We start from the raw sequence: 27,996 nt of genomic DNA, 5'->3' as shown, positions 1-27,996 counted from the left end.
TTTGTTATGTCATAATGCATAGATTTTCATTCGAGAGGAGTGTTGCGCCTGGTTAGACATGTTTTTTGAAGCTCCCGCTTAACCTCATTGAACCTTTAAAATGGGACAGATTTGTAGCTCTTTTGAGACAAAGAGAAGAGAAATAGCCGATCGTAAAAGGTTAGTGTACTTAATTTAATCTAAATTGGGTTTTTGGACCACACCTACTATAAGGCATCGGCAAGAAAATCACAGCGTCATATCGCGCATCTTTGCTTTTACATCCATTTTCGAGTGCACTTTTGTAATGACTTGTCGGAAAGGACTTATCACTTGTTCGTCTTGAGTCAACTATCGTCACAAGACCATATGCCGGAGCCTCCATCTCTCATAGTAGATTTATTTTTTAAATGGATCTCAGGAAACTTTTGGGACGCCCACAGTACGAATACCCAATCAAAGAAGAGCATGCGTCATACCCTTTCTCGGGAAAACCAGAACTAAAAATAAATCTAGTCGGAAAAAGGTTGACTCAATGAATTAATACAGATGGAGGATCCTAGTCATTCGCTTCGACCAATCATATGCAGCCTCAGAACCAACCGTGGCCCAACTCACTTGCATTTTCCCGCGCTTTCCGGAAAACGCATAGCAACCAAATAAATGCAAGTTGAGCGAAGAAACCAATCAAACATATAGCATGCTTTCCAATGCACTTTCCCAGGTCCCCTTTTTTTTGGCAAGAAATGTTCGAATATTTCTTTCTCCTAAGATTAGCTATATCCCAAGAGGCGTTGTAGTAAGTTGATAAATAAAAATTATTAAATTATTATTCTAATGAATATTCGCTTTGTCATGAACTTGAATTTAGAGGCTGATCCGTGACGTTAGCTTTTTATAGAAGTGAATATTTTGCGCGGTTGAACTGAATCAATGTCGTCTTATTTCAGACTGAGCTATAAAAGTTCAGTAGCAAAAACCGGAGGAATTAAACTGTATCATCTAGCGAGTGTCTGTACGAAATTTAAGAACTACAGCACAAGAACCTCGAAATTCTTTACAAAAGATAGTTTTGTTGGCAGATAATACGGACCCTTTCTTAACACTGACGTTGGCGGGGACGCAAAAGTCCCGTGAGCAAAAAAATGCATTTTTGTGCCAGGCCGTTTAAAATTGCTTACCACTAAAAAAATCCGATAGATCCCGTTTGTGGTTTGTTTCAGTTCAGCTCTGCCCAGTAACTTTGCTTGTTTTAGTCTGTCCCGTCTGAAAAACACCATGCTCAGTTTTGCAAAAGACAAGAGATTTTTCTCCTTGAGTTAACACATATCTCTTATTTATTAAGGCGGCTGAAGGAAAGGATAGTTGAAGCAGAGGAGTGCATTGCTTACCTTCAAGAACAACAAAAGCTTTTGAATCAGTAAGTTTACCAGGCCCCAGTTGTTCAAAGAGTGGAGAACTTTATCCACTGGATAAGTCGCTATCCAGCGGAGCAAATGTACTCCAAAGAATGCTTTTGGCAAGTTTTCCACGCAATCCCATTCTTAAATTTGACATATGCTTCTACTCTATTCACAAATTATAGCACTATAATGAAAATCTTGCACACATTTTATCTGCCGGATAGTGAACTATTCAGTGGATAAAAGTATCCGCCCTTTGAACAACTGGGACCAGGTGTGCATTTATTCATCATTGAATAAGAGCTAACAAGTTATGAAGCTCTCTCCTCCGCGGCGGCCTCCTTCGCGCTCGAGCGGAGACAAATAAGGGACTGGGGAGAGTGGTATAACGAGCCCCCGCGCCCCTTTTCATTTTTCTCCCCATTTCCTTTCTTTTTAATGAAGGAGCCTCTGCGGAGAAGAGAGGTTAAGAACGTTAGAATCACATTCGATCTAAAGGTGGCCAACACGGCTGCACCTTAAACTAGTTTTATTTTCTATTTTAATATGAATCAACTAAGAGGATTATTTACTGTCCCTTTGATAGAATGTAGTCCATTATGGGGCCAACTTCGAGTATTTTTAAAGGTTTCCTAGCGGAACGATGTTACCCATTTTCGTTTGTCAGCTCTTTCTTACGGGATGGGGAGGGGAGGGGAGGGTGAGGTTACCCTGACACTTACGACTTACCTGGATACTAAGAGAGGCAATGTGGCGTTAGGAGCCGGACATAACTTGATGGGGTCCTAGTGGAATATAGTTTCTTTTCTATCGAAACAAAAGTGTTTTAGCACTGAAGATCAGGTCCTGGTTGTTCAAAGATTAGAAAACGTCATACAGTGGATAAAATGTTCTCTAACTAATACATTTAATCCGATGGATAGCGATTTTTTCGCTGGGTAAAATTACCCACTCCTTGAAAAACGGGCGCCAGATGAGAATGCTAATGCGCTCACAGCCTGATCATCCCGCCTCCAATATCACTATCAACTCGGTTTGTAAGTTTGCGGCGACCCCATTTCCGTAAACCACCCAATATGGAATAAGGTTCATTAAGGTCCTCCGTTACCAAGTAGCTTACGCATATGGATAGCCATATCACCCGGGTAGTGACAGCCCTGGACTACTGTTTCGGCCTTGTTAGGCCTTGAGCATCATACTTCGTTGGAGAATTTTGAAATCATTTTGCGAAAAAACATAATTTTTTTTTTCTTTCCTGTAGGACACTTCAAGAGCATTACATGTACTACCCGGCCTTAAGGCCTGAGAACAGAGACGAGAAAGAACGCCGAACCGCTGAAATTGAAAACGAAATTAAAGCCTTGGAGAGAAAGCTCTTCCTTGAAGAGATTTCACTCGATGTTGCATATGACAGATGCGACCTTCTGAACAGAAATGCAGGGTGGGTATCCATTTTAAGTGGATATCATTTTGCACCAAGAAAAATGGTAATTTAAACTGCCTTGGCCAGCTATCAGTGCAGTTCGCATTATTTTGTCTTTGAAAAAGGCGAAGGGAGGACCACGAAGGGAATTGACAGCGTGCAAATATTTTTCAATTGCGGCTTCGTACTCACTTCGGCTCAAACGCAAAATATCAACAACTTCGTAATCAACAAAGGACTTTTTTGGCCGTTTAAAAGTACCACGGGAAATACAATTAGATGATTTCATTTTTCTTTGAGATTAAGGGTCAAAAGAAGAGAACTAACGCAAGGCAAATATTCTGCGGTTGTCGGGTTTTAGTGTATATCACTTTGCCCAATGATATGTCGCGATGGAAGAGTACAGAAGCTATAGAGCGTTTTCATTCACGTGACTACCGGCCATATTGGTTTACTGAAACAAAAGAAAGTATTTGCATAAAAATAGAGCTCAATTCCCAGAGACACCAACATGGCCGCCATTTCTATTGTTTTGGGACACCACCATGGCCGCTGTGACGTCATTTGAAAACACTCGAAAAGCGTCTCTCTAGTATCATTGTTAATCGTTTTATTCCTTTGTTCTTTGCAGCCTCCTTAAACTGAACGAGTTTGGTTTATATAGTCAGCGTTCAATCGGCCAGCAAAACGTGGCTGCGTTGAAACTCAAACACGAAGCCCGTCAGTTTAGTCTGCATCAAAAAGCAAATCCCATTGAGAAGTGGACCACTCTATCACTCCCTAATCTGTACTTCGCGTCCGTGTAACTTTGGGGAGCTGAGGGTTTTCATCTACGATTGTAACTTAATGGAAGTTGAGCACAAAACGATGACTAGGAGTTAGTTACAATTGAATAAAGTCCATTTTATGAACATGGTATAGATTGTCTGTAAATCTATAAATGATGTAAATATGTTAAAAAAAACTGTGTAAATTTGTAAATAGTGTATTAAAGGGGAAGTATCATGGGGTTCTTAGTATCTTTTGTTAAAGACGATGAAACAAGACCTTCAATCAGCTGCCAAATAATTCTAGAATAACGAGAGGAAAGAAATCAACTCAATTCTTGAAAGGAACATCTCGTGATCTGTTCTAGCGCATTTTGGAAACAAAAATTCAAGTTTCATTCCATACCGGCCTACTCTGTCTCTGGCCAGAGGCACTTGTCGTTATTGCACTGGGGTGATAATTTATGACAAACTTGACAATTATTTCTTTCTTTCTGCTGACAGACGTGACAAACATTTTTGGGTTTTGAAATGACAGCAAATTTGCGTGATACTTCCCCTTTAAATGTTACTGACCATTATCACTATCCTCATAATACTGAGCTTTACCTAGAAAACATGGAATCCCATTGATTACAAATGCTGTAACTGCCAACTCTCATGCCTTAGTCGTAAGTCACGCCTACGGGTTGAAACCTTCGATCTCACGCTAGCTCACGCTTACGGACCAATTTCTCACGCCTGTTTGAAAAATGTGAGTTATTGCAGCCTTAACTGGCCCACTTTACAAAAATATGTAAACTCAAACCAGTACGAGAAACAAAAAGTCCATGTAAAATGAGTAAATGATGATACTTTCCCCGAAGGTCTGAGAACTTCAGAATTATTCGGAAAGTCTTCGGAAATCTTCGGGAATCTTGGGATATTGTCTTGTCGTCTTCGAAAATCCTGTCACTCCCAGGATAAAAATCTCGCACCTTTGAGCCAGAAAAAGTTGGCAAGTATAAAACGCTCTTCCAGAGATGCACTGGCCTACGGATGCAGGGGACCACGCAGCGCGAATGAAAAACTAGAGTCATATGTTGTTGTGCGTTACAAAGAAACAGTGTTCCTCGTAAAATTCCCTGCTACCATCGATCGGTCAGAAATAATACAAGCACCCCCCGACAGTAATAACGTGAGCTACCCAACATTTAGATAATTCACGTTCACTGCTTTTCGCACGCAGTGATTCAAGCCATGCATTCGTGCTTTTGTTACCCATAAAAGAGTAAACAGGCATAATCTTTCGGATCCAGACAATGAAACGGAACAACGGCTGATGCTGATAACACAAGACTTTATTTACCCGACCAGCTCTGACAAAAGACTCGTTTTAACTTAACATTTTATAAGCTCCAATAAGAACCCCCTCCCTTCCCGGTGGGGAGTGGGTCCCATATAAATAAAAGATAAAAGTGACGGGGGTGATCGTCAGAAATTTGAAAAGAACTCCTAAAAGATACCAGAATTCTGTTTTGTGAGCTTGGTCTGGGCAATTTTTTACCCCTATGGGGTACCAAATCAGTTGACTAACATTGACTTTATCTCATATTCTTCAGCTCAATACCCTAAAAGGTAGCTCCATACCTCTGATGGAAGTCATTTTCGATTTTAGCACCCTAAGGGTACCAAACCATCATTTTAACCTCTACAGCGAATTTCTTTGCCCATGTTTTACTTGTAATTTAATGTTCAACCAAATACGTTTATTGAAGGTGAAATTGAGTAAAGTTTCTTTCCTGGGGGAGGGGGGGGGGGGTGGGGGTGGGGAGACTCCCACATAAAAGGGATAGGGGTGATTGTCGTACCTTTTAAGCTTGGTTCACACTTGTGACATAAGCATAAGCATAAACGTGTAAAGAGAATACATGTAAACAACAAAAGCAATACCAACAAAAACTGGATTTCATACATTGCACAGTCTTTAATTAGAGACTGTCAACAAAACTGGAACATAATGAGAATAATACAAATGCAAACATATCTACGTTACAAGCACTGCATCTTTTTTTCATTGAAAAAATACACACTGATGTAGGGGACAATTTTTAGAGGATATTTAAATTTTTTTCTTTAGTTGCTTTCCTTTAAAACAAGGAATAACTCATCGTCAAAACTATTTGCAGAGAAACCAAATTTTTGGCAACAGTGTCTGTTTTATCAGTTTTTAAACTATCAACCCAGATGAAGACCAACTTAAAGATGGACACAGTGTTACCACAGACAGTTTACAGTCCTGGTTATTGTAAGTGCTATTGACTAGTAATAATCAAAGATTAGGAAGTGCGTTCTATGATCTCGATCCTAGGCTCTCTCTCCTTTTTCCAAGTTGGTAATGATATCATCTGCCCCTGCAAAATCTGCAGGGGATGCCAGATACGCATCCCAATATCCATTCATTCAATCAACATTCTCTCATACAATCTCTACTCCATTCTGTATTACAAGTGCACTCATTTTATGCCAAACACAACAATTAAACCTTGCAGTCAAACACTGTTATTACAGACACTTGTCCCACCACAGAAAGTGACTGTTCCAACACATTATCTTATTTTAAAGTGGGCTAGGTTTTTGGAAACTGTATAAATTTGGGCCAACAAACTGTTGTTAGTAACGAAGTGCCCAGACTGGAGTGGGTGTCCATACAGCAGGGTTCAACTGTAAGCTACTGCATTACAACAAGCTGGAGGTTGCCTTTTTTTCTCAACTTTTCATCACTATCTTATGTCCAGACATTCACCTTACCCTGGATATGGGTACTTTATATAAGACAGACCTTTTTGTCATTTTTTATGACTTCATGTTTGACAGAATTAATTGTGTTTTAGTAAGAATTAAGGTGTTTTCTCCAAGCAACCATGTTTTCAAAAACAAATTCATTGCACATACTCCATAGAGCATGGTTCTACCCATGGGATCGAAAGTCCCATTACATAATTCATGAATTTAGTTCTGTCTATCATACAGTTCATGCATCTCATTAGCATGAATTTCTGGACATATCTCTTTAACCATGAATATCGAATATGGTTAACATTCTGCCAACTACTTTGATTCATGGAAATGTTTCATGAGACTCACTGTCATAAAATACAACACAACAAATCAAGTTCAAAGTTATTCACTGATTGCCTGCTGTTCATACTGTACAAGAAGGAAAGCTATACGTTTCCATAAAGTTCCTACTTGTTTAAAACACTTGCCACACAGGTTGCATTATCAGAGCTCCTCTTGACAAATCCAATAGATGTGTTTTTCAGGACACCCTGTCTGAGCAGTTTTGTCCTGTTAGGTTACTTTTACGACAATAATTGGAAACATCCTTGTGGGACCTGACGCGATTTCTTAAACCTTCCAAGCAGTTAAAAACACTGTTTACGTTCATAAGCCCTCTCTCTGGTATAGACTATTTCAAGTTAAGTTTCCTTAGATTTCCAGCTCCACTGAGATGATATAATACCTATCTCCAGTATGGATTTTCTGATGTTTCCATAAAGTTTCTGCTTGTTTAAAACACTTGCCACACAGGTTGCATTTATAAGGCTTCTCTCCAGTATGAACTCTTTCATGTTTTCTTAAATCTCCTACATTATGATAACCCTTGCCACACTGGTTGCATTCATAAGGCTTCTCTCCAGTATGGACTCTTTCATGCATCCTTAAGTATCTTATTTGAGTAAAACACTTGCCACAGTGTTTCCATTCATAAGGCTTCTCTCCAGTATGAACTCTTTCATGATTTCTTAATTCTCCTACATTATGATAACACACTGTTTGAATTCATAAAGTTCTTTTCCAGTATGGACTATTTTTTGGTGTTGCCTCAAATTTCCTGTTGCACTAAAACACTTGCCACACTGTTTGCATTCATAAGGCTTCTCTCCAGTATGGACTCTTTCATGTCTCTTTAAATTTCCTGTACCACCAAAACACTTGCCACAGTATTTGCATTTATAGGGTTTCTCTCCAGTATGAACTCTTTCATGCATCCTTAAGTATCTTTTTTGAGTAAAACACTTGCCACACTGCTGGCACTCATAGGGCTTCTCTCCAGTATGAACTTTTTCATGTTTTCTTAAATCTCCTTCATTATGATGACACTTGCCACACTGCTGGCACTCAAAGTGCTTCTCTCCAGAATGATCTCTTTCATGCACCCTTAATGTTTCTACTCCACTAAAACACTTGCCACACTGTTTGCATTGATAAGGCTTCTCTCCAGTATGGACTCTTTCATGTCTGTTCAAATCTCCTGTATAACCAAAACACTTGCCACAGTATTTGCATTCATAAGGCTTCTCTCCGGTATGAACTCTTGCATGCCTCTGCAAATCTCCAGTATAACGATAACACTTGCCACACTGCTGGCACTCGAAGGGCTTCTCTCCAGAATGAGCTCTTTTATGCACTCTTAATGTTTCTGCTTCACTAAAACACTTGCCACACTGATTGCATTCATAAAGTTCCTCTTCACTATGGACTTTTTTTTTGTGTCTCCTCAAATTTCCTTTATCACCAAAACACTTGCCACACTGTTTGCATTCATGAGGCTTCTCTCCAGTATGGACTCTTTCATGTTTCTTTAAATTTCCTGTACCACCAAAACACTTGCCACACTGTTTGCATTCATAAGGCTTCTCTCCAGTATGAACTCTTTCATGCCTCTTCAAATATCGCGCAACGCTAAAACACTTGCCACACTTTTTACATTCAGTAGGCTTCTCTCCAGTATGATCTCTTTCCTGTGCCCTTAACATTTCTGTTCAACTAAACCACCGTCCACACTGTTTACATTCATAAGGCTTCTCGCCAGTATGTACCACGAAAACACTTGCCACACTGTTTGCATTCACAACGCCTATTCCTTGTATTAGCCCTTGCACCATTCCTGAGATCTTTCATACAGTCAGAAGGTTTGCCAGACATCAAATAACTTTACATGTTCTTTCCTGTTTAATCCACAAAACATAATAAAATTAACTTTGCCAGCATAATTATGTCAATCCAATCAAAATGCTTTTGTGAAAGGTAGATGTTATCTAATTTTGATGCAGTGAAAATTATTTATGATTGCTACCACAGTGAGGGATCATGAAGCGATTGAGCAAGGCCACTCTCTATCTTGCACACATACATACAGGGGTTTCATTAGAAGCTGGCAACAGGCGAATTCTGCCGCCTACTTTCTATATCAGCGCCGCCTACTATTGCCATTCTATCTCCCAATTCCGACCTGTTTTTTCCTGAAATGCCAAGCAAAGTCAATTGCCAATAAACAGTTTTTCTCATTTTTATCTAACACACCAAGCATTTAAACAATGTTTTAAAAGATCAACGTAATTGACACTTACAACCTGTATTGTTATTTCCTGTTTGACACGTTAAATGGAGATCATGAACAAGTGATTTGTAAGAAATCTGTTTTATCTATTGTACTCAATTTGGTTCCCAGAATGCTGGAGATAGCATTTCCTTCTTCCAGATCTCAAAATGTTCTGCAACCCACTAGACTGGAGAGCCCTTGCCATCCCAATATTTGTCACAGCCGGCTACTCTACAACAAACCATCCCCATACTTTAAATTTTATTGAAAAACCCTGTTAATATATGTTGCGGGTCAATTTCATCCTTGGGTTCAAATTTCCATTTTCCTTTGTTTTTGTAAATTGAGTATAAAAAAAGAAAATAAAAACATGTGGGGCCTTAAGTTCACCTTTCTTGTAAATTCCAAAGCATTGTGGTTGCAGTAAGACCAAAAGGGCAATGCATTGTGGTTAATTTTGCGGACACCACAATACAACATGCTGCTCTACTCTGCTAGCTCCTGGGTTGAGAGCTCAGATAGAGCTAGAGGGATAATCAAAAGGACTAATTCTAGTCCGTGGACCGACTCCACCTGAATGGGTTCTCAGGCCACGTCACTGACGGGTACAGACTACCCCAACTGAACCCCCCCCCCTCCCCCGCCAAGGGACCACCCCACCCCTATTTCTTTTCACACACTCTCACTAGGGAGCCTGTTTGCAGGCACATCATTTGAATAATAACGCTAGGAAAAAGGTATAATTACTTTTGTTGAATTTTGCGGGAATGAACAGTGAACGGAAGTGCACTTTACGTCGCTTCACGTCTAATGCGAGGGGACTGGGGACAACTTTGTGGTCGGCCATTTTGTTTGTTTGTAATCCATCATGCTGCTCAGAAGCGCTGTCTTCCATATCCGAAGTCGAAACAATAAGTTAACAGAAAAATATGAAAACGAATCATTCATTATTTCTGCTTGTCAAAGTTTCAACTGTTTTGGCAATCGAATAAGCACGTAAGTATTTTTCGATTTGCACATTTTCAAAACGATTTTGAACCCCCTGGAAAGTTAACTGTTCGCGTAACCCCCTAACCCCTCGGAAATTTAGCGCTTTCAGACCCCCCTCCCCCTCGGAATTTCTGTGATCCTCCGTGGGGGGGGGGGGGGGGTATGGATATTTTCTGGAACCACACAATGGTTTTAAAAATAACCCTTCTTTTTAATTAGTTTCTGGATTACTTTTTGTTCTATACCTACTCTCCAGCAAATCAGACGCCACTTACACAAGGACTTATCTCTTGATGAGAAAACAATGGCTCATGTTTATGTTATTGTTAGCCGCATCTGAGCGTTCTGAGAAAAATCCATCAAAAATAAAATTTCGAAAAGATATTGTCGAGTCATACAAAGCTATTGTTTGGGCTGAGCCCCGAACAATTTTTGTATCTTGCAAAATGTCAGTCATTTGTCGAATAACCACTTATTTTTACCTCACATGCTCCTTTGCGGTCTGGGTGTGTACACTTGAGCCGAGACAACCTTAGATGAAATAGCTGTATACAGCTAATTCAAAAAACGTTGTCGCTCTATGACTACCCAAGCTTAGGCGTACGACAACCTTTTCTAAAATAGCTGTACATACTAAACAGCATCGTATTTACATAACAATGGAAACAAGAATGCAGTAGTTACACGTACGCATTGCGGGCCTATTTTTATGTATGCGGTTCGATTTATTTTTTTTGCTGTTTTGACATTAAATTAATGACTTTTATTTTATTTGCACGCGTTAAACTTTATTAAACGCATTATCACGAGAGAGGGGACCCACTCATCCCTTCCTGCGTGACGTCAAATCATCATTTGATTTATTCATGAAACCTACATTAAATTCTGCCTTCTCCCAGAAGGGATCTACTGTTCTGATTGTTTTCAACAAAAACGGCCCAATCAAAATCCATCATCGGCGCGTATATCACGAGGGAGGGGACCTACTCATCTCTACCTGTGTGACGTCAAAGCAAATCATCATTTAGAAGGTTGCTTTTGTTCAATGGCTGCCACATGTATGAATTTAAGACTCTGATCTGCCGTTTTGAGAAAGAAAAAAAACGTTTTCAAGCAGTAGTAACTTCTAAGTAGTACTCGACAGATTAAACGGTGGAAATTGGGAGAGTTCACAGCGAAGAAATTACGCTTTCACAAACAGATAGAATAATTCAACGCAAAGAAAGCCAGACCAGTTCAGTGGGGTCATGACGTTATTGCAGAGTTATTCCCGGTCACGCAGTCTCTCTGAAAAAAACTATTCAATTATAATTTTCAATTGCAAAGGGAGAACGAAACGTACAATGGGGAATAAATGGGGCTACATTAAGCATCTTGTGTATTTTTTTTTAATTTCAAGGGCATCTTGTTCATAATTTTTCCCGTAACTGTACGCCATAGTTCAGCGGTTCTGCTTAGCGGTGAATGAAATAACCGAACGAATATAAGCTTAAGTTAAGTTATACAAGATGCCCTTAATCGGCATTTACACGAAATGCTTAATGTAGCCCCATTTATTCCCCATTGTATGCTTCGCAGATTTTCAAAAACCATCCTCCCTTCGCAATTGAAATAATTGAATGGTTTAATTCAGAGAGAATGCGTGATATTTTTGTCCTTGTGTTATTGGGAATACAGTGTAATACCGGAAATAACTCTACGATAATGTCATAATCCCCACTTGAACTGGTCTGGTTTCCTCCGCGTTGAAATATCTCATCTGTTTGTGAAAGCGTTGTTTCTTCGCTGTGAACTCTTCCAATTTCTGCCGTTAAAACTGTCGAATACTACTTAGAAGTTATTATTTCCATTTACCGCTTGATAAACGTTTGTTTTCTTTCTGAAAACGGCAGATCAGAGTCTAAAAATTCATACATGTGGCTGCCATTGAACGAAAACAACCTTCTAAATGGTGATTTGCTTTGACGTCACACAGGTAGAGATAAGTGGGTCCCCCCCATCCCCCTCGTGATATATGCGCCGATAATGGATTTTGATTGGGCCGCTTTTGTTGAAGACAATCAGAACAATAGATCCCTTTTGGGAGAAGGCAGAATTTAATGTAAGTTTGATGAATAAATCAAATGATGATTTGACGTCACACAGGAAGGGATGAGTGGGTCCCCTCTCTCGTGATATGTGCCTAAATAATAGATTTTGATTGAGCCGGTTCTGTTAATGACAATCAGAACTATACATCCCTACTAGGGGAGGACATATTTTAATGCACAAATTAATGTGCACATTTGTGGCTACGACGAAGAAAAAAAAGATACCTCACCCAAACCTAGACACAGCCTGCCCTGCAGGGCATTCCGTGTAATAAGCTTAAGGTGGCTCACTACAGTTTTCTGGAGTGAAAGAAGGCCTTAAATCAAACTTAAGAAAAACGTCAACATGAATTTTCTTGGAGATTTTTTCTAGTACAATAAATACAAAAGAGATAATTTTGAGTCAGAAATTAAATTTGAAATGCTCAAAAAGTGTTACATACAAAAGAATGAGTCTAAGTGGGGGCCTGGAAACTACACCTTTTAGAGTTGTCTCTAAGCCGTACAACCCCACTTCAAAATTTCAAGATTTGGAAAGTGGGCAAAAATAAGTATTTACAGGAAAGAACACGAAATTCTGTCAGGGAGAAAATTTGCAAATGAAAAAATTTGGAAATTTTGCCTTATTTGAAAATTCCTAAAAAAAATTTTGACAGATTTTCTTTAAAAAATGTTCACGTTTCTGTTTTAGTGTTTTCTGTCAACAGCAAAAATTTGAACATAGGGTGTACGGCTAGATTTGAGAAATTAAGCGAGAAAAAATAGTTATCGCAACCTCCAGTGGGAAGACCATTCGCGCATGCTTGTTCCGGGAAAACCCGGGTTTCAGCTCGTGCGCGCGCTCCAACTGGTGAGTGCATGCTGCTTTCATGTTCAAACATTTGGCACAATATCACAACTCTGCAAAGACCTTAAGGCTGCTAAGGAACGGCAACCATTAGACAACACATATTTTTCAGTTATCAAGCCCAAACACAATCTAGGTACTGTAAGCACACCTCTGAAACCTACCTGGAATACCGGGAAATTTTTCCGAGAGCCACCATTTTGTTTTTGTGCTCGCGGGATTTTCTCTGCTGGCTCACGTGATTTTCCTCGCGCGTGATGCTTTCACGTGCTTTGGGCAGCGCGCGCATATCATATCAAAGCTCGCATAGTACAAAAACTGTAGTAAGCCAGTATTCGTTTCTGTTTTGTACGCAATTAAAACTGGCCCAGTATTCTGTAGCTTGGCCGCCAGATATTTACGGCTTGCAGGCAGCAAATAGTTAAAAACTCAAATTTTACCAAAATTAACTGCCACTGTCCCACACAAACACTGTATTCCGGGGAATGTTCAAGACGAACTGTCAAAAAACATGGCAGAACGGTCAACAACCTCAAAACCTTCATTTGCACGCTAAAATCATTTATGCTCGTCCCTATTGAGTAATGGTATCACACAACGACCTCTAATTTGTTTGAAAATACACTGAAACGCTTACCTTACCTTTCAGTAAAATGGAATCTTGTCCCTTACTCAATCACAAAACGCTTACTGTTCGAAGGCCAAGGAGTGGAGAACGAGGCGGTTACTCAGCACCAGCTACCATAGAACTCAATGCAAGCTCTCGGGGGGAGGGGTGAGGGGAGAAGAAGCGAGAGCTTGTGGGGTCGTCTCTTTTCCGAAGGGTGTGAAATGCACTCAACCCTACCGGTGTGACGTCAACGCATCATTTGATATATTTATTAAGGACGGATTAAATTGTCGCGTCATATTGTTGACATGTTGTGGACTCAAGTGTGCCGTTTTCAAACGGAAATTTCACCATTTTGAAGAGGTAAATCGAAAGAATAACTTCTAAGAAGCACCCGACATTTAAAACGGTGGAAATTGGTGAGTTCCTGGCGAAGAAATCGTGCTTTGTTTGACAGTCTTAGACCACGACGCGAGACTAAAAAGAGGTCATTGAAAAGCTTACATTATCGTAATTGAATTTCACAGATTTCCGGTAATAGTCTGAGTCGCGTAACACAAGGTAAACAACGTAACGCGATCGTCGTGACTCAAACTATTCCACTAGCAAGGATAGTTTTATCAATCGGCGAAGCATACAGTTGGAATAAATGAATCAGCCCCAGCATCACGCGTAATGCCAGTATAGCAGGCATCTTGTTTGTTTTACTTTTCAACACCGAAATAGCAAAGCCAGTGAGCTGCGCCTAAATAAACAATGAAACACGGCAATATTTTTGACATTTATCTCATCGAGTCTTCCAAATCATTTCACTTATCCACTTTCTATTAGCTTTCAAATGACGTATTTATCTAACAGATTCATTCAAATAAACCGGAGTAAAACATTCTATTATGCGAGTGTATTTATGCGAGTTTTATATATTTCTATATTTTTTATTTTTTTCTATGTTTTAATTTTTAACGTGCAACCTCCAACCCGCAACCTGCAATTTGCAGTTTACACCTTCCGTCTCTTTTCAGGCCTCGTTCTTTAATGGTATAGTTAAATTGTTTACCTGCCTGCCGAATTGTGCGTGAGTCTCACGCCTGTCACGCATGATTAATAACAAAAATTCTATTAATTTCCATTAAAAAGGTGCCGTAATTTTGATTTTGTCCCAACTGTATTGCAACAGCTTTACAACAGTTACTGTATCGAAAAGGGGTAGTTTCTTCGTGTTGCGGATCACTAAATGACGTCATATTTCTCAGTTCGTACTGTTGTAGGTGGCTGACAAACCGACAACCGACAAATTCTGTCGGTTTGTCAATACCGACAAACCGACAGTTTTCTAAAATTATCTAAGACCCTGGGTACTGACAAACCGACCGAATTATCCGAAAAAGCTTTCAAACATCTACCATCCCTTTGAATCGGAAGTGTTCAAAGGACATCGGAAATCTTCGGGCATTTTCGGTAACATTCGGAAGACCAGAAAATTGTCGAAAATGGCTGGGAAGTTTTCGGAAATCCCGGTCATGACTAGACGAAAATCTCACACATTTGACTCAGAAAAAGTTGGTAGGTATAAAATTGTGGAACTGCTCTTGTACTTTAGCATCTCCAAGCAGCATCTCTAGCCTGCGGAACAATTTATTCAACTTATTTTGAATATCAAACAGAACTTATAGACCCCTATTAAGTAGAAAAGTCTGACGTATGCTGATAGAGGTAAGTTGACAAGTATTTTATATTTATGACCGTACGGACAGCTAAATCTGTGGGCCCAAAAATTATATCACGCACAAAGTATGTCACACCTTGCCGAAATCTACCGCCTGTTTCCTAGACGCATTACCGCGGAGTTTGTCTTTCCTATATGTAATTCCGTAGGTGTGTTTTCGCGAAATGTAAACTCTAAGCATGTTAGCTATATATACAGGCGCATCATGTTGTATTGTTAAACTCCCTGACGAAGTGTGCGTTAGTCACACGAAACGCGTAGGAGAAATAAAGAAGTTATGCAACTACAGTTCGCAGAGTGCTGCTCACTGGTTTAGTTTTTATTAAATAATTTTATTAAATAGCAGTAGCAACAAAAACTGAATTTCATACATTGTACAGTCTTTTAATTAGAGACTGTCAACAACACTGGAACATAATGAGAATGATAAAAATGACACAGGGTAAACATGCCTTTAAGTATTTTAGTTAATTTACATTTGTTACCTTGATTTTATATACAGATTACCAAAATAAAAACGTTCTTAATCGACTCTCACCCTGAGGAATGTTCTTAACACGTTCTTAAAATTTTGGTCAATCTCAGCCTCGACGTTCTGATAAAAAAGGTTCTTATAAAAAAACAGAGTGTATTACAAATATCTACGTTACAAGCACTGCATCTTTTTTCATTAAAAAAATACACACTGATCTAGTGATTTGGCAGACAATTTTTAGAGAATTTTTAAATAATTTTCTTTAGTTTGCTTTCCTTTAAAACAAGGAATTGCTCATCGTCGAAACTATTTGCAGAGAAACCAAATTTTTGGCAACAATGACTGTTTTATCAGTTTTTAAGCTATCAACCCATGTGAAGACCAACTTAAGATGGACACCATGTTATCACAGACAGTTTACAATAATCAAAGATTAGGACTAACGTTCTATGATCTCGATCCTAGGCTCTCTCTCCTTTGCCAAGTTGGTAATGGTATCATCTTCCCCTGCAAAATATGCAGGGGATACCAGATACGCGTCCCAGTATCCATTCATTCAATCAATGTTGTCCCAAACAACCTCGACTCCAATCTGTATTAGGAGTGCATTCTTTCTATGTCGAATGCAACAATATTAACCCTTGCAGTCAAACACTGTTATTACAGACACTTGTCAAACCACAAAAAGTAACCGGTCCAACACATTATCTTATTAAGTGGGCTAGGTTTTTGGAAAATGTATGAATTTGGGCCAACAAACTGTTGTTAGTAACGAAGTGCCCAGACTGGAGTGGGTGTCCATACAGCAGGGTTCAACTGTAAGCTACTGCATTACTCCAAGCTGGAGGTTTCCTATTTTTCTCAGCTTTTCATCACTGTCTTATGTCCAGAAATTCACCCAACCCTGAATATGGGTACTTTATATATGACAGACCTTTTTGTCATTTTTGTAGGTCTTCATGTTTGACAGAATTAATAATATTGTGTTTTAGTAAGAATTAAGCTGTTTCCTCCAAGCCACCACGTTTTCAAAAACACATTCATTGCACATACTCCATAGAGCATGGTTCTACCCGTGGGATCGAAAATCCCATTACATACTTCATGAATTAAGTTCTGTCTATCATCCAGTTCATGCATCTCATTAGCATGAATTTTTGGACACATCTCTTTAATCATGATTTATATTATCAAATGTGGTTAACATTTGGCCAACTACTTTGTTTCATGGAAATTAATGTTTCATGAGACTCACTTTCATAAAAGACAACACAACAAATCAAGTTCAAAGTTATTCACTGATTGCATGCTGTTCATACTCTTCAAGAAGGAAAGCCATACGTTTCCATAAAGTTTCTGCTTGTTTAAAACACTTGCCACACAGGTTGCATTCACAGAGCTCCTCTTGACAAATCCAATAGATATGTTTTTCAGCACACCCTGTCTGAGCAGGTTTGTGGGGTTAGGTTACTTTTACGACAATCGGAAACATACATGATTTCTTAAAACCTTCCAAGCGGCTAAAACACTTGCTACACTGTTTGGGTTCATAAGGCCTCTCTCCAGTATAGACTCTTTCCAGTTAAGCTTCCTTAGATTTCCAGCTCCACTGTGATGATATAATACCTATCTTCAGTATGGAGTTTCTGATGTTTCCATAAAGTTCCTGCTTGTTTAAAAGACTTGCCACACAGGTTGCATTTATAAGGCTTCTCTCCAGTATGAACTCTTTCATGCATCCTTAAGTATCTTTTTTGAGTAAAACACTTGCCACAGTGTTTGCATTCATAGGGCTTCTCTCCAGTATGAACACTTCCATGTTTTTTTAAATCCCCTACATAACGATAACACTTGCCACACTGTTTGCATTCATAAGGCTTCTCTCCAGTATGGACTCTTTCATGTTTCTTTAAATCTCCTGTACCATTAAAACACTTGCCACACTGTTTGCATTCATAAGGCCTCTCTCCAGTATGAACTCTTTCATGCCTCCTCAAATCTCCTGTATCTCGAAAACACTTGCCACACTGCTGGCACTCAAAGGGCTTCTCTCCAGAATGAACTCTTTCATGCACCCTTAACGTTTCTGCTCGACTAAAACATCTGCCACACTGTTTGCATTCATAAGGTTCCTCTCCACTATGGACTATTTGGTGTTGCCTCCAATGTCCTATTTGACCAAAACACTTGCCACACTGTTTGCATTCATAAGGCTTCTCTCCAGTGTGGACTCTTTCATGTCTCTTTAAATCTCCTGTACCAGCAAAACACTTGCCACAGTATTTGCATTCATAAGGCTTCTCTCCAGTATGAACTCTTTCATGCCTCTTCAAATTTCCCGCAAAGCCAAAACACTTGCCACACTGCTGGCACTCAAAGGGCTTCTCTCCAGTGTGAACTCTTTCATGTGCCCTTAACCATTCTGTTCGACTAAAACACTTGCCACACTGTTTACACTCGTAAGGCTTCTCGCCAGTATGGACTCTTTCATGTTTCCTTAACGTTTCTGCTCGTTTGTAACACTTGCCACAGTGTTTACAGTTAAAAGGCTTCTCTCCAGTATGAACTCTTTCGTGCCTCCTCAACTCTCCTGCACCACGAAAACACTTGCCACACTGTTTGCATTCAGAACGCTTCTTCCTTGTATTAGCCTTTGCACCATTCCTGAGATCTGCCATACAGTCAGAAGGTTTGCCAGACATCATAAAAAACTTAACTGATGTTCTTTCCTGTTTGATCCACAAAACATAATAAAATTAACTTTGCCAGCATAATTATTTCAATCCAATCAAATTTTTTTTTGTGAAAAGTAGATCTTATCTAGTTTTGGTGCAGTAAAAGCTATTGATGATTGCTACCACAGTGAGGGATCATGAAGCGATTGAGCAAGGCTACTCTCTAACTGGCGCAAACATATATTGTGGGTCAGTTTTATCCTTGGGTTCAAATTGTTATTTTCCTTTGTTTTTGTAAATTGTAACATTTGATAAATTTTATGACTATAAAACAAAGAAAATAAAAATTGAACCAAAGATAAATTGAACCGCAAGAGACAAAATAATTAATGGGGCCTTAAGTTCACCTTTCTTGTAAAATTTCAAAGCATTGTGGTTGCAGTAAGATCAAAAGGGCAAGGCATTATGGTTAATTTTGCGGACACCACAATACAACATGCTGTTCTGCTCTGCTAGCCCCTGGGTTGAGAGTTCAGATAGAGCTAGAGGGATAATCTAAAGGACTAATTCTAGTCGGTGGACCGACTCCACCTGAATGGGTTGTCAGACCACCTCCCTGACGGGTACAGACTACCCCAACTGACCCCCCCCCCTCGTCCTCTGCCTAGGGACCACCCCATAAAATAAACTAAAAAGAGAAGTTTTAATAAATTTAATTAAATCAAGCAGAGATGGTTGCAAGTCCACTCATTTAGAGTGCGGAATTTCATAAAATGTATGTAGTTAGCTCTGGCTCTGGATCAGCCGCATGGTATATAAATGTACAGAGTAAAATACTATTTGTTCCTTGTAGATGATGAACTGAAGAAGCAAGAGTTGGTTTTAAACCTGGATGATAAAACTTTTCGTTCTTCGAATTTTTTTTTCGTGCAGGTTCATGAAACTTGCCCCAGGCCTGATAAAATTACAGAGCCACCACTTTCATAGCCTGATGGCCTTGGGTTTATATCTTACGAATAGCTCATAATATTATTTTTGAAATTAAACATGTAAATTTCATTTTTATTTTATTGAAATCATAAGGCCCAGCCCCATAGATGAACCTTGTAACCATTTTAAATTATTTTTAATATTCTTTGTAGTAAAATCGCAATTTTGCTTCTTAGTGCAATGGTTTTAAAAATAACCCTTCTTTTTAATAATTATTATTAGTTTCTGGATTACTTTTTGTTCTATACCTACTCTCCTCCCCCCACCACCACCCCCACCCACAACTCCCAAGTCTTACTTGGGCCCAGTTGTTCAAAGCCTGATTAAGCTAATCCTGGATTAATGTAACTTTAATTCGAGTTTAATTACTAATCAATAAAGATTTTTCCAAAAGATTTTTGCCCCTCAGTTTTCATGTAGACTTTTCTTTAACCTTTAGCTCGAAATTAGCCTTTACAACCATTTTTAACGAGCGAGATGAAAGCCTCAATTAACTTCTAATCAAAGGTTAGCGTTAATAGGCTTTCGAACAACCCAGCCCTGGCGTATTGAGGGGACATCATCCAATATTTTTTGCAACTCACCACCCTCCGGGCCATGGCAGCATTCACTTCCGTTCTGGTATACTATTTTAATAGAATATACCAAACAGAATGGTGGGCTTTGAATCTTAGTTACCATTGATTTTGATAAAGCTTTTGATGCACTAAAACTTTAACTTTCTGATAAGGATACCACACAAGTTTAACTTCGCACCTTCATTTATCCAATGGATATTACCACTTTTATATAGCAATTTTATCAAGTTATATGATGAATGACATATTTTTGAAACACTGATCTACATCATGTTGGTGGCCAGAAGGACAATTTACCTGGAGAGCTCTTGGCCATATTTATGCAAACTACACCAAAACAACTAGGACAGGATTCCTGCTCAAAGCTGTATGGTGAACTTCCGGATGCTTAACTCATGTGCCAGGGCAGGTCAAGACATGCTCAAGTTGACCCAGTGTCTGGAAGGGTATTCTCGGGATCCGGGATTTGACCCTACACTGGTGCGAGATTCGGGAAAACGCAAAATATCTTGACGGGGTTCGGGATTTGACTGCTCCCCGGGAAGGGGGATTCACCAAAATTTAGGTACGGGATGCGGGATTTTTTAGCCTGTCTGTCTTTCGTGAAAACAGAGAAGCTAATAGTGGCTCATATATCAATTAACTTTTCACGAAAGTTACTTTCTGCATGTTTCCGATAATAGGCTAGGCTGGTGTTACGTCTGTCAACGGACTCAATGATTTACGATTTTACAATATTTTACATTATTAAAAACTGGATCATTGTATAATGCAATTCCAGGGATTTGATTGGCTTAGCGGCCATGGTATATGAGCCATTATACCATGCCCGAGGAATGGTGACCATTAAATTGCCTTCTGGTTGTTCCTTCAAAGCGAAATCAGCAAGATCTAGCAATAATTCTTGATTGTTTTTAATAAAACAATTATTCCACTCGCGCTTGTTGGATATGACATGATTATAGCCAACTCGGCGCTACGCGCCTCGTTGGCTATCTATCATATCATATCCAACGCGCGCTCGTGGAATAATTGTTAAATAGAACATTTCACAATTGGCTAATAGTTAACTCTACACGTACCTCAAACTCGCATGGTTCAACCATAAGGGCCCAGTTGTTCAAAGCCAGATTAAGCTAATCCTGGATTAACCTGAACTTTGATTCGAGTTTAATAAATTACTAATCAATAAAGATTCTTCAAAATGATTTTTGGCTCTCAGTTTTGACTTAGACTTTAGAATAATAATAATTTTAATTCTTATATTGTGTGCTTTGCATTAAATGATCAAGTGCGCATTTCATATAATAATTAATTACAGAGCATCTATATAATTCTTGGTTTTCACTGACGTCACCAAATTCTAGAATTCAAAACTGGGAGCCCTAAAAAATTTTTACCTTCATTCAAGGAAGATTACCTAAAAATATGTCTGTTCACAATTTCTTAGCTCAATGTCGTGCTTCCTTTCGAAAATAGAACAGTTTCAATTTCCGAGTTTCCATCGTGCGTGACATCAGGAGGACGGCCGTGCAGAGCTTTTCCGTATCTTAAAAATGACTCTTCGGGTGATTTTCAGCATTCTAAACAATTTAAGTTTGAGGAGTAATATTAATCTAAACATTCGAAAATTCACAAGGGCAAACAAACATCTTTTCTGGCAAAAGTGAACTCCAGATGATTTTTCCTATTTCTGGCCGCCATGTTTGTGCCCCTCGTCTCCATACTAAGCTCTATAAATTTATGTGGAACATTTTGTCAAATAACTCGAGTACGGAATGCCGCACAGACCTGACACTTGGACAGATGCCTTCTTTATTTATCCTCTATACCATGTCAATTTCTTGACTTCATTCATGGAATGGTTTCGATTTTTTTTCAATGGCGTGACAGTGAAAACCGAGAATACTTATTAAAAATATACCATAGTTAAAATCGAAATATACAATGCATGTCAAGATAATAAAAAATTTTATTGATGCTTATAGGTACTAGTTTTCCTTACCTTGAAATTAGGCTTTGAAATCACTTTTAAAGAGCGAGATGAAAACCTTGGTTAACTTTTAATTGCAGATTAGCGTTAATCAGCTTTCGAACAGCCTGGTGCTGATCATTGGAAGCAATGGCAGCGAACAGCGCGGACCCCGTTAAGACAGTTCGAGTTTTGGTGTCCTTTTATCTTACAACAGAGTCTGATCAAAATTCTGGTCAGCTGATTCATAAAGAGAAATTTAATGTGCCAATCTCAACAGAGAACCATAGAGAATTAACCATTTTGAAGTGCCACCTTCATGATTTTACTGGCCTCACAGATATTGCCCTGAGCAAAGGCTTGGGGAGAAGCCTCAACATTTCAATCGCACGAGTGCATAAGGTGGTCGGTGGCTATAATGAGACGTTTTCAGTGTGCAAGAGTGACAGGCCTGCACGACTCCCTAGTGTGTGTTTTAGCCTTTTTTATTTGGCTCTCACGAGGATATCTTTGATCGATCGCCCTCTTTTGTAAGATATTGGGCAGCTCATTGTAGATCTCTTTGAGCAATGGTTGTTGCTCTATTAAGTGTCAGTCTTTCAAAAAGATTTGTTTTAAGTTTGGCACTGTTGGGTGGCATTGTGTAACGAAAGGCAAGATTTGTTTATTCTCCTTTGGTTTTTGAAGGAGTGCCAGTTTCCTGTTTCCAAATTGCACTTCTGAGAAGGTCCTTCGAACAAGGTTCTCGGGATAACCTCTTTGCTGTAGGCGTGATTTAAGATTTTGAATTTGCTCTCCAAATATTTTTCTAGGAGAGTTTGTTCTGAGAAGTCTCAGAGCCTCGCCTTTAATGAAGCCTTTTTTGACCCCTGGTGGGTGGCATGAAGAGAAGTGCGTATATTGAAATGTTTCAGTAGGTTTGAAGTGCGTACGCACACCAAGAACTGAATAGCTTCTGAATCTTTCAACTTTATAAATGTTTGTATCCAGAAATGTCGTTTCTGTTTCTGAAATTTCAGCCGTAAATTTAATTGTCTTGTGGTGTTTGTTTGCTTGCTCAATGAACTGCACACATATTTTCCCAGAGGGAAAATATGTCGTTTATATATCTTTTCCAAATGAGCGGTTTTAATGCGCTTGGTTTAAAATCTCCGTTTCAACCTTAGCCATGAAGATATTGGCAAAGGCGACTGCCATTTTTGTGCCCATGGCTGTAACATGGGTTTGTAGGTAGTGACAGAACTGGAATGAATTTTCTTGGAGAATTAAACTTAGCGCTCTTTCAAATAGCCGTATATGGATAGGGATAGGAGGTTCGTTGTCGTTGAATTTTTTGTATGCTCTGCATACGGTGAGTATGCAGAGCATAAGGCGAGTAATAGCTCATTACGTCCATTGAAAAAAGTATAACGTATTTGACCTTCTTTTATGATATATTTTATTATTATCCGTGGATATCTTTGCGTCCGTGTCGCCTCCGTGGATATCTTTGGATGAATCGGTAAGTTCATTTATTTTTCCCAAACTTCATGCGATGTTTCTTAAAAATTTTATCGCTTCAACTTGTCAAAGCCTTACCAGGAAACTTTTTAGTACTCCAAGAGCATGTAGAAAGCCCGATGTCGGCGTTGTCCGAACTACAACAAACCGAAGTCTCCTGGGCTGAGTTGCTCGAAGCATGGTTAACGCTAACCATTGGTTAAGAGGTAATAAAACCTATAGGTTGTTATGGTATTTAACCCGGGTTAGCCCTAACCATGCTTTGAGCAACTGGGCCCTGCTTTGAATTGATGTCCTCGAATTTGCCGAACAACAAAGCAAATCAACCGATAACTCTGACACAAAGTTGTCTCAAAGCAAATCTACCAAGCCATTGTGCTTTGACCCATAGCGGTCACAAATACAAACCAAACAAACTGAGTCATTGTACTCGGTGGCCATTGCGCCAAATGACCCGTTGTGGTCACAAAGCAAATAAACCGAGTCATTCTGCTCGATGGCCATTGCGCCAAATGAAAAGTGACAAAAGTCAAATGGTTACCGGGCTGATAAGTGGTGATTGTAGTTCACAAGATCATGATAAGGCTTTGACAAGTTATTCTTCTGAGAAAACTGAAAATCATAGTGTAACTATTTCTGAAAATGTTGAAGTTCGTAAGAAAAGAGTGAATTGTCAGAGGAAAAGGGACAGGGAACCATCTCGCGTTCCTGTTAAAATAATTCTAAAGGCACTAAGTAATATGAAGTCTAGGAATAGAATCAAGTCTTTTGTAAGACAACATCTTCCAGACAGTTCTTTTATCACTAATTTATGTAGAAATTACAACACCTGGAAATTCTGGTATACCAATGATCATTATTATAGTAAATTTGTTTTTTACATGAACATACAGAAAAGAAAATTTACAACAACAGATAACTATTCTACATGTAACTGTAGACAAACACATATCCGTGTGGCAGATTTAATGAATTCTGGTGGAAAAAGCTTTCCTCAAACTCATAATGATAATTCAAAATTAAATGGAGGTATGTCTCCTGAGAATGCTGTTAGTCATGATTTACCATGGGATTGTTTAACTGAAAGGCTTCGTCTCATAGGACTTATACCACATGATGTAGGTGGATTTGGGGATTGTTTCTTTAAATCAGTTTCGCACCAACTGTATAGGACTGCTGACTTGCATCTTGAAATTCGTATGGCTGGAATTGGCCATTTACAGAGTTACCCAGAATTGTATATTGAAAGCATTTCTAATGATCACTGGAATAACTATATTCAACAAATGTCAAAACAAGGCACATGGTGTGATAACATCATAATGCAAGCTGTGGCCAATGCATACAACTGTGTCATTCATATCACACAGTCTAATATAAATTCACCTGAAAGTACAATCTTAACTCCTGTTGCTGATCAGGATGGACGAAAGACAATATTTATTGGATATATTAACGAGTTGCATTATGTTTCAACATTGACTGACAAAAACAGTAGATATAAAAACAAACTCACATGCATAAAGAGAAAATTATCAGAAACCAATGAAAACAGACATGGTAGACTTCTTAAGCACAGAAATTACATGAAAAGAGTCAAATATACTATCTCTTTCAGTTTTTCAAGATACTGAGTAGATTGACATGTTTTTTTACATTTTCTCTTGCAACTAACCAATCCAATGCAACTACTCAAGTTACTATTCATGTTACTATTAAATTTTTTTTGTTAAACTATGGTATGACATCCAAACACCAGAACTTTTAAACATTGCAAAAAGTTTCATAGCATTACCAACTTCATAACTTTCTTGAAACTATTCAATTTACTATTATTCATGTTACCGTTACAAAAATTAGTCTCACTCATTTAGTATCTGAACTACATTGTAAATGAGTAGATTGACATGTTTTAATTATTGCATTTTACCTTGTGACTAATCGAGTTAGTATCATCCAGGTTACTGTTAAGTTACGAAAAATTGTTAAACAATGCTATGACACACAGACACGAAACGTTTAGACATGGAAAAATCTAATTTTCATAGCATTTTGAACTTCATCATAGCCTCATGTTGTTGTTATAAAATCTACTCTATCATTTTCAGTTTTTCAAGATACTGAGTAGACTAACATGTTTTGTTACATTTTTTTCCTTGCAACTAACCAATCCCTTGTAACTATTCAAGTTACTATCATTCATGTTACTGTTACAAAAGTTAGTCTCCCACAATCAGTATCTAAAGTACATTGTAACTAAGTAGATAGACATCTTTGGTTACATATTTGGGTTTCACTATTAAAGTTGCTATTGTTCATGTTGCTCTTTAAATACTTCGTCTTTCTCATTTAATCTCTCAACTAATTTCCTCCTCTGTTTTTGTATGATTTTAGCTAAATTCATTGAACTTCGAACACACTTATTAATCTTTGATTACTACTAGTACATATTTGTACAGTGCGTTTGATGTTTGAGGATGTTCGATATACATGTGTGCGGTTCGATTTATTTCTGTATAGTTCAATGATATTTGTGCAAGTTCAATGTATAATTTTTGTGTATGCGGTTCGATTTATTTTTTTGCTTTTTTAACATTAAATTAATGACTTTTATTTTATTTGTACGTGTTAACCTTTATTAAACGCATTTTTGATAATTTTGCCCGTGACTGTACGCCATAGTTCAGCGGTTCTGCTTGGTTATATAAGCTTAAGTGTATTCGTTTCTGTTTTGTAAGCAATTAAAACTGGCCCAGTATTCTGTAGTTGAGCCGCCTGATATTTAAGGCTTGCAGGCAGCCAATAGTTCAAAAGTCAAATTTTGCCAAAATTAGCTGCCACTGTCCCACATAAACACTGTATTTCGCGATCGGGGAATGCTCAAGACACACCGTTAAAAAACATGGCAGAACGGAGGGGACACATCAACAACCTCAAAACCTTCATTTGCACGCTAAAATCATTAATGCTCGTCTCTATTGAGTAATGGTATCACATAACGACCTCTAATTTGTTTGAAAATTCACTGAAAAGCTTATCTTACCTTTCAGTAAATGGAATCTTGTCCCTTACTCACTCACAAAACGCTTACTGTTCGAAGGCCAAGGAGTGGAGAACGGGGCGGTTACTCAGCACTAGCTACCATAGAACTCAAGCTCTCGGGGGGAGGGGGGAGGGGAGAAGAAGCGAGAGCTTGTGGGGTCCTCTCTTTTCCGGAGGGTGTGAACTGCAGGTTGCAGGTTGTTGCCTTTTTTTTTATGATTATTTTTTTTTCAACACCGAAATAGCAAAACCAGGAAGCTGCGCCTAAATAAACAATGAAACACGGCAATACCTTAATTTCGACATTTATCTCATCGAGCCTTCCAAATCATTTCACTTATCCACGTTCTATTAGCTTTCAAATGACGTATTTATCTAACAGATTCATTCAAATAAACCGGAGTAAAACATTCTATTATGCGAGTGTATTTAAGCGAGTTTTATATTTTTCTATATTTATATTTTTTTCTATAAGTTAATTTTTAACCTGCAACCTCCAAACCTGCAACTTGTAGTTTACACCTTCTGTCTCTTTTCAGGCCTCGTTCTTAATGGTATAGTTAAATTGTATACCTGCCAACTCTCACACATTGTGCATGAGTCTCACGCCTGTCACGCATGATTAATAACAAAAATTCTATTAAATTCCATTAAAAAGGTGCCGTAATTTTGATTTTGTGTCCCAACTGTATTGCAACAGCTTTACAACAGTTACTGTATCGAAAAGGGGTAGTTTCTTGGTGTTGCAGATCACCAAATGACGTCATATTTCTCAGTTCCGTGCTGTTGTAGGTGGCTGACAAACCGACAACCGACAAATTCTGTCGTTTTGTCAGTACCGACAAACCGACAGTTTTTTACTTTTAAGTCATATTAAAATTATCTAAGACCCTGGGTACTGGCAAACCGACCGAATTACCCGAAAAAGCTTTCAAACATCTACAATCCCTTTGAATCGGAAGTGTTCAAAGGACATCGGAAATCTTCGGGCATTTTCGGTAACATTCGGAAGACCAAAAAATCGTCGAAAATGGCTCGGACGTTTTCGGAAATCCCGGTCATGAATAGACGAAAATCTCACACATTTGACCCAGAAAAAGTTGGTAGGTATAAAATTGTGGAACTGCTCTTGTACTTTAGTATCTCCAAGCAGCATCTCTAGCCTGCAGAACAATTTATTCAACCTATTTTGAATATCAAACAGAACTTGTAGATCCCTATTAAGTAGAAAAGTCTGACATATGCTGATAGAGGTAAGGGACCGTTCATTTTTTATGAGCATGGGGGGGCTGGTGGGATTTGGTTATTTACCACTACGAAACTGTATGACCCCCCCCCTAGCATGCAATTTTTTTCCACATGCCCCCCCCCCCAGCAGAAACAATTTTTTTCTGATGACCCCCCCCCCCCCTCCCGCCCAACCAGAAACAAATCATACTCCTAACTTTAACAAAACGCTTATGTACTGTTTATATCGAAGATAAACGTAATTGTTACTGTGATTTCTTTACAGTACTATTAAAAAGTTACCGTTCTCTGCTTAGGTAAAGATTTCTCTTGT

The 27,996-nt window shown here is 38.7% G+C and overlaps 2 protein-coding genes across 2 annotated transcripts; one reads left to right on the top strand and one right to left on the bottom strand.

The window, feature by feature from the left end:
* LOC146487365 (uncharacterized) lies at positions 1-3,935 on the top strand. Its single transcript, XM_085085783.1, has 4 exons — positions 1-159; positions 1,325-1,399; positions 2,644-2,823; positions 3,437-3,935. Exons 1-4 carry the CDS (start codon positions 101-103, stop codon positions 3,609-3,611), a joined length of 489 nt encoding a protein of 162 aa, XP_084941909.1. The 5' UTR covers positions 1-100; the 3' UTR covers positions 3,612-3,935.
* Positions 3,936-6,456: 2,521 nt separating this feature from the next.
* LOC146487364 (uncharacterized) lies at positions 6,457-26,507 on the bottom strand. Its single transcript, XM_085087371.1, has 4 exons — positions 26,437-26,507; positions 17,371-18,407; positions 15,652-15,655; positions 6,457-8,317 (listed from the first exon to the last, which is right to left on the bottom strand). Exons 2-4 carry the CDS (start codon positions 18,381-18,383, stop codon positions 7,370-7,372), a joined length of 1,965 nt encoding a protein of 654 aa, XP_084943497.1. The 5' UTR covers positions 18,384-18,407; positions 26,437-26,507; the 3' UTR covers positions 6,457-7,369.
* Between the last annotated feature and the right edge of the window lie 1,489 nt (positions 26,508-27,996).

This window comes from Pavona decussata, unplaced genomic scaffold (genome assembly GCF_977016875.1).
Source record: "Pavona decussata unplaced genomic scaffold, jaPavDecu1.1 SCAFFOLD_16, whole genome shotgun sequence".
Taxonomy (NCBI): domain Eukaryota; kingdom Metazoa; phylum Cnidaria; class Anthozoa; order Scleractinia; family Agariciidae; genus Pavona; species Pavona decussata.
The sequence above is the reverse complement of the archived record's forward strand: the minus strand, read 5'-3'. Positions and strand labels throughout refer to the sequence as shown.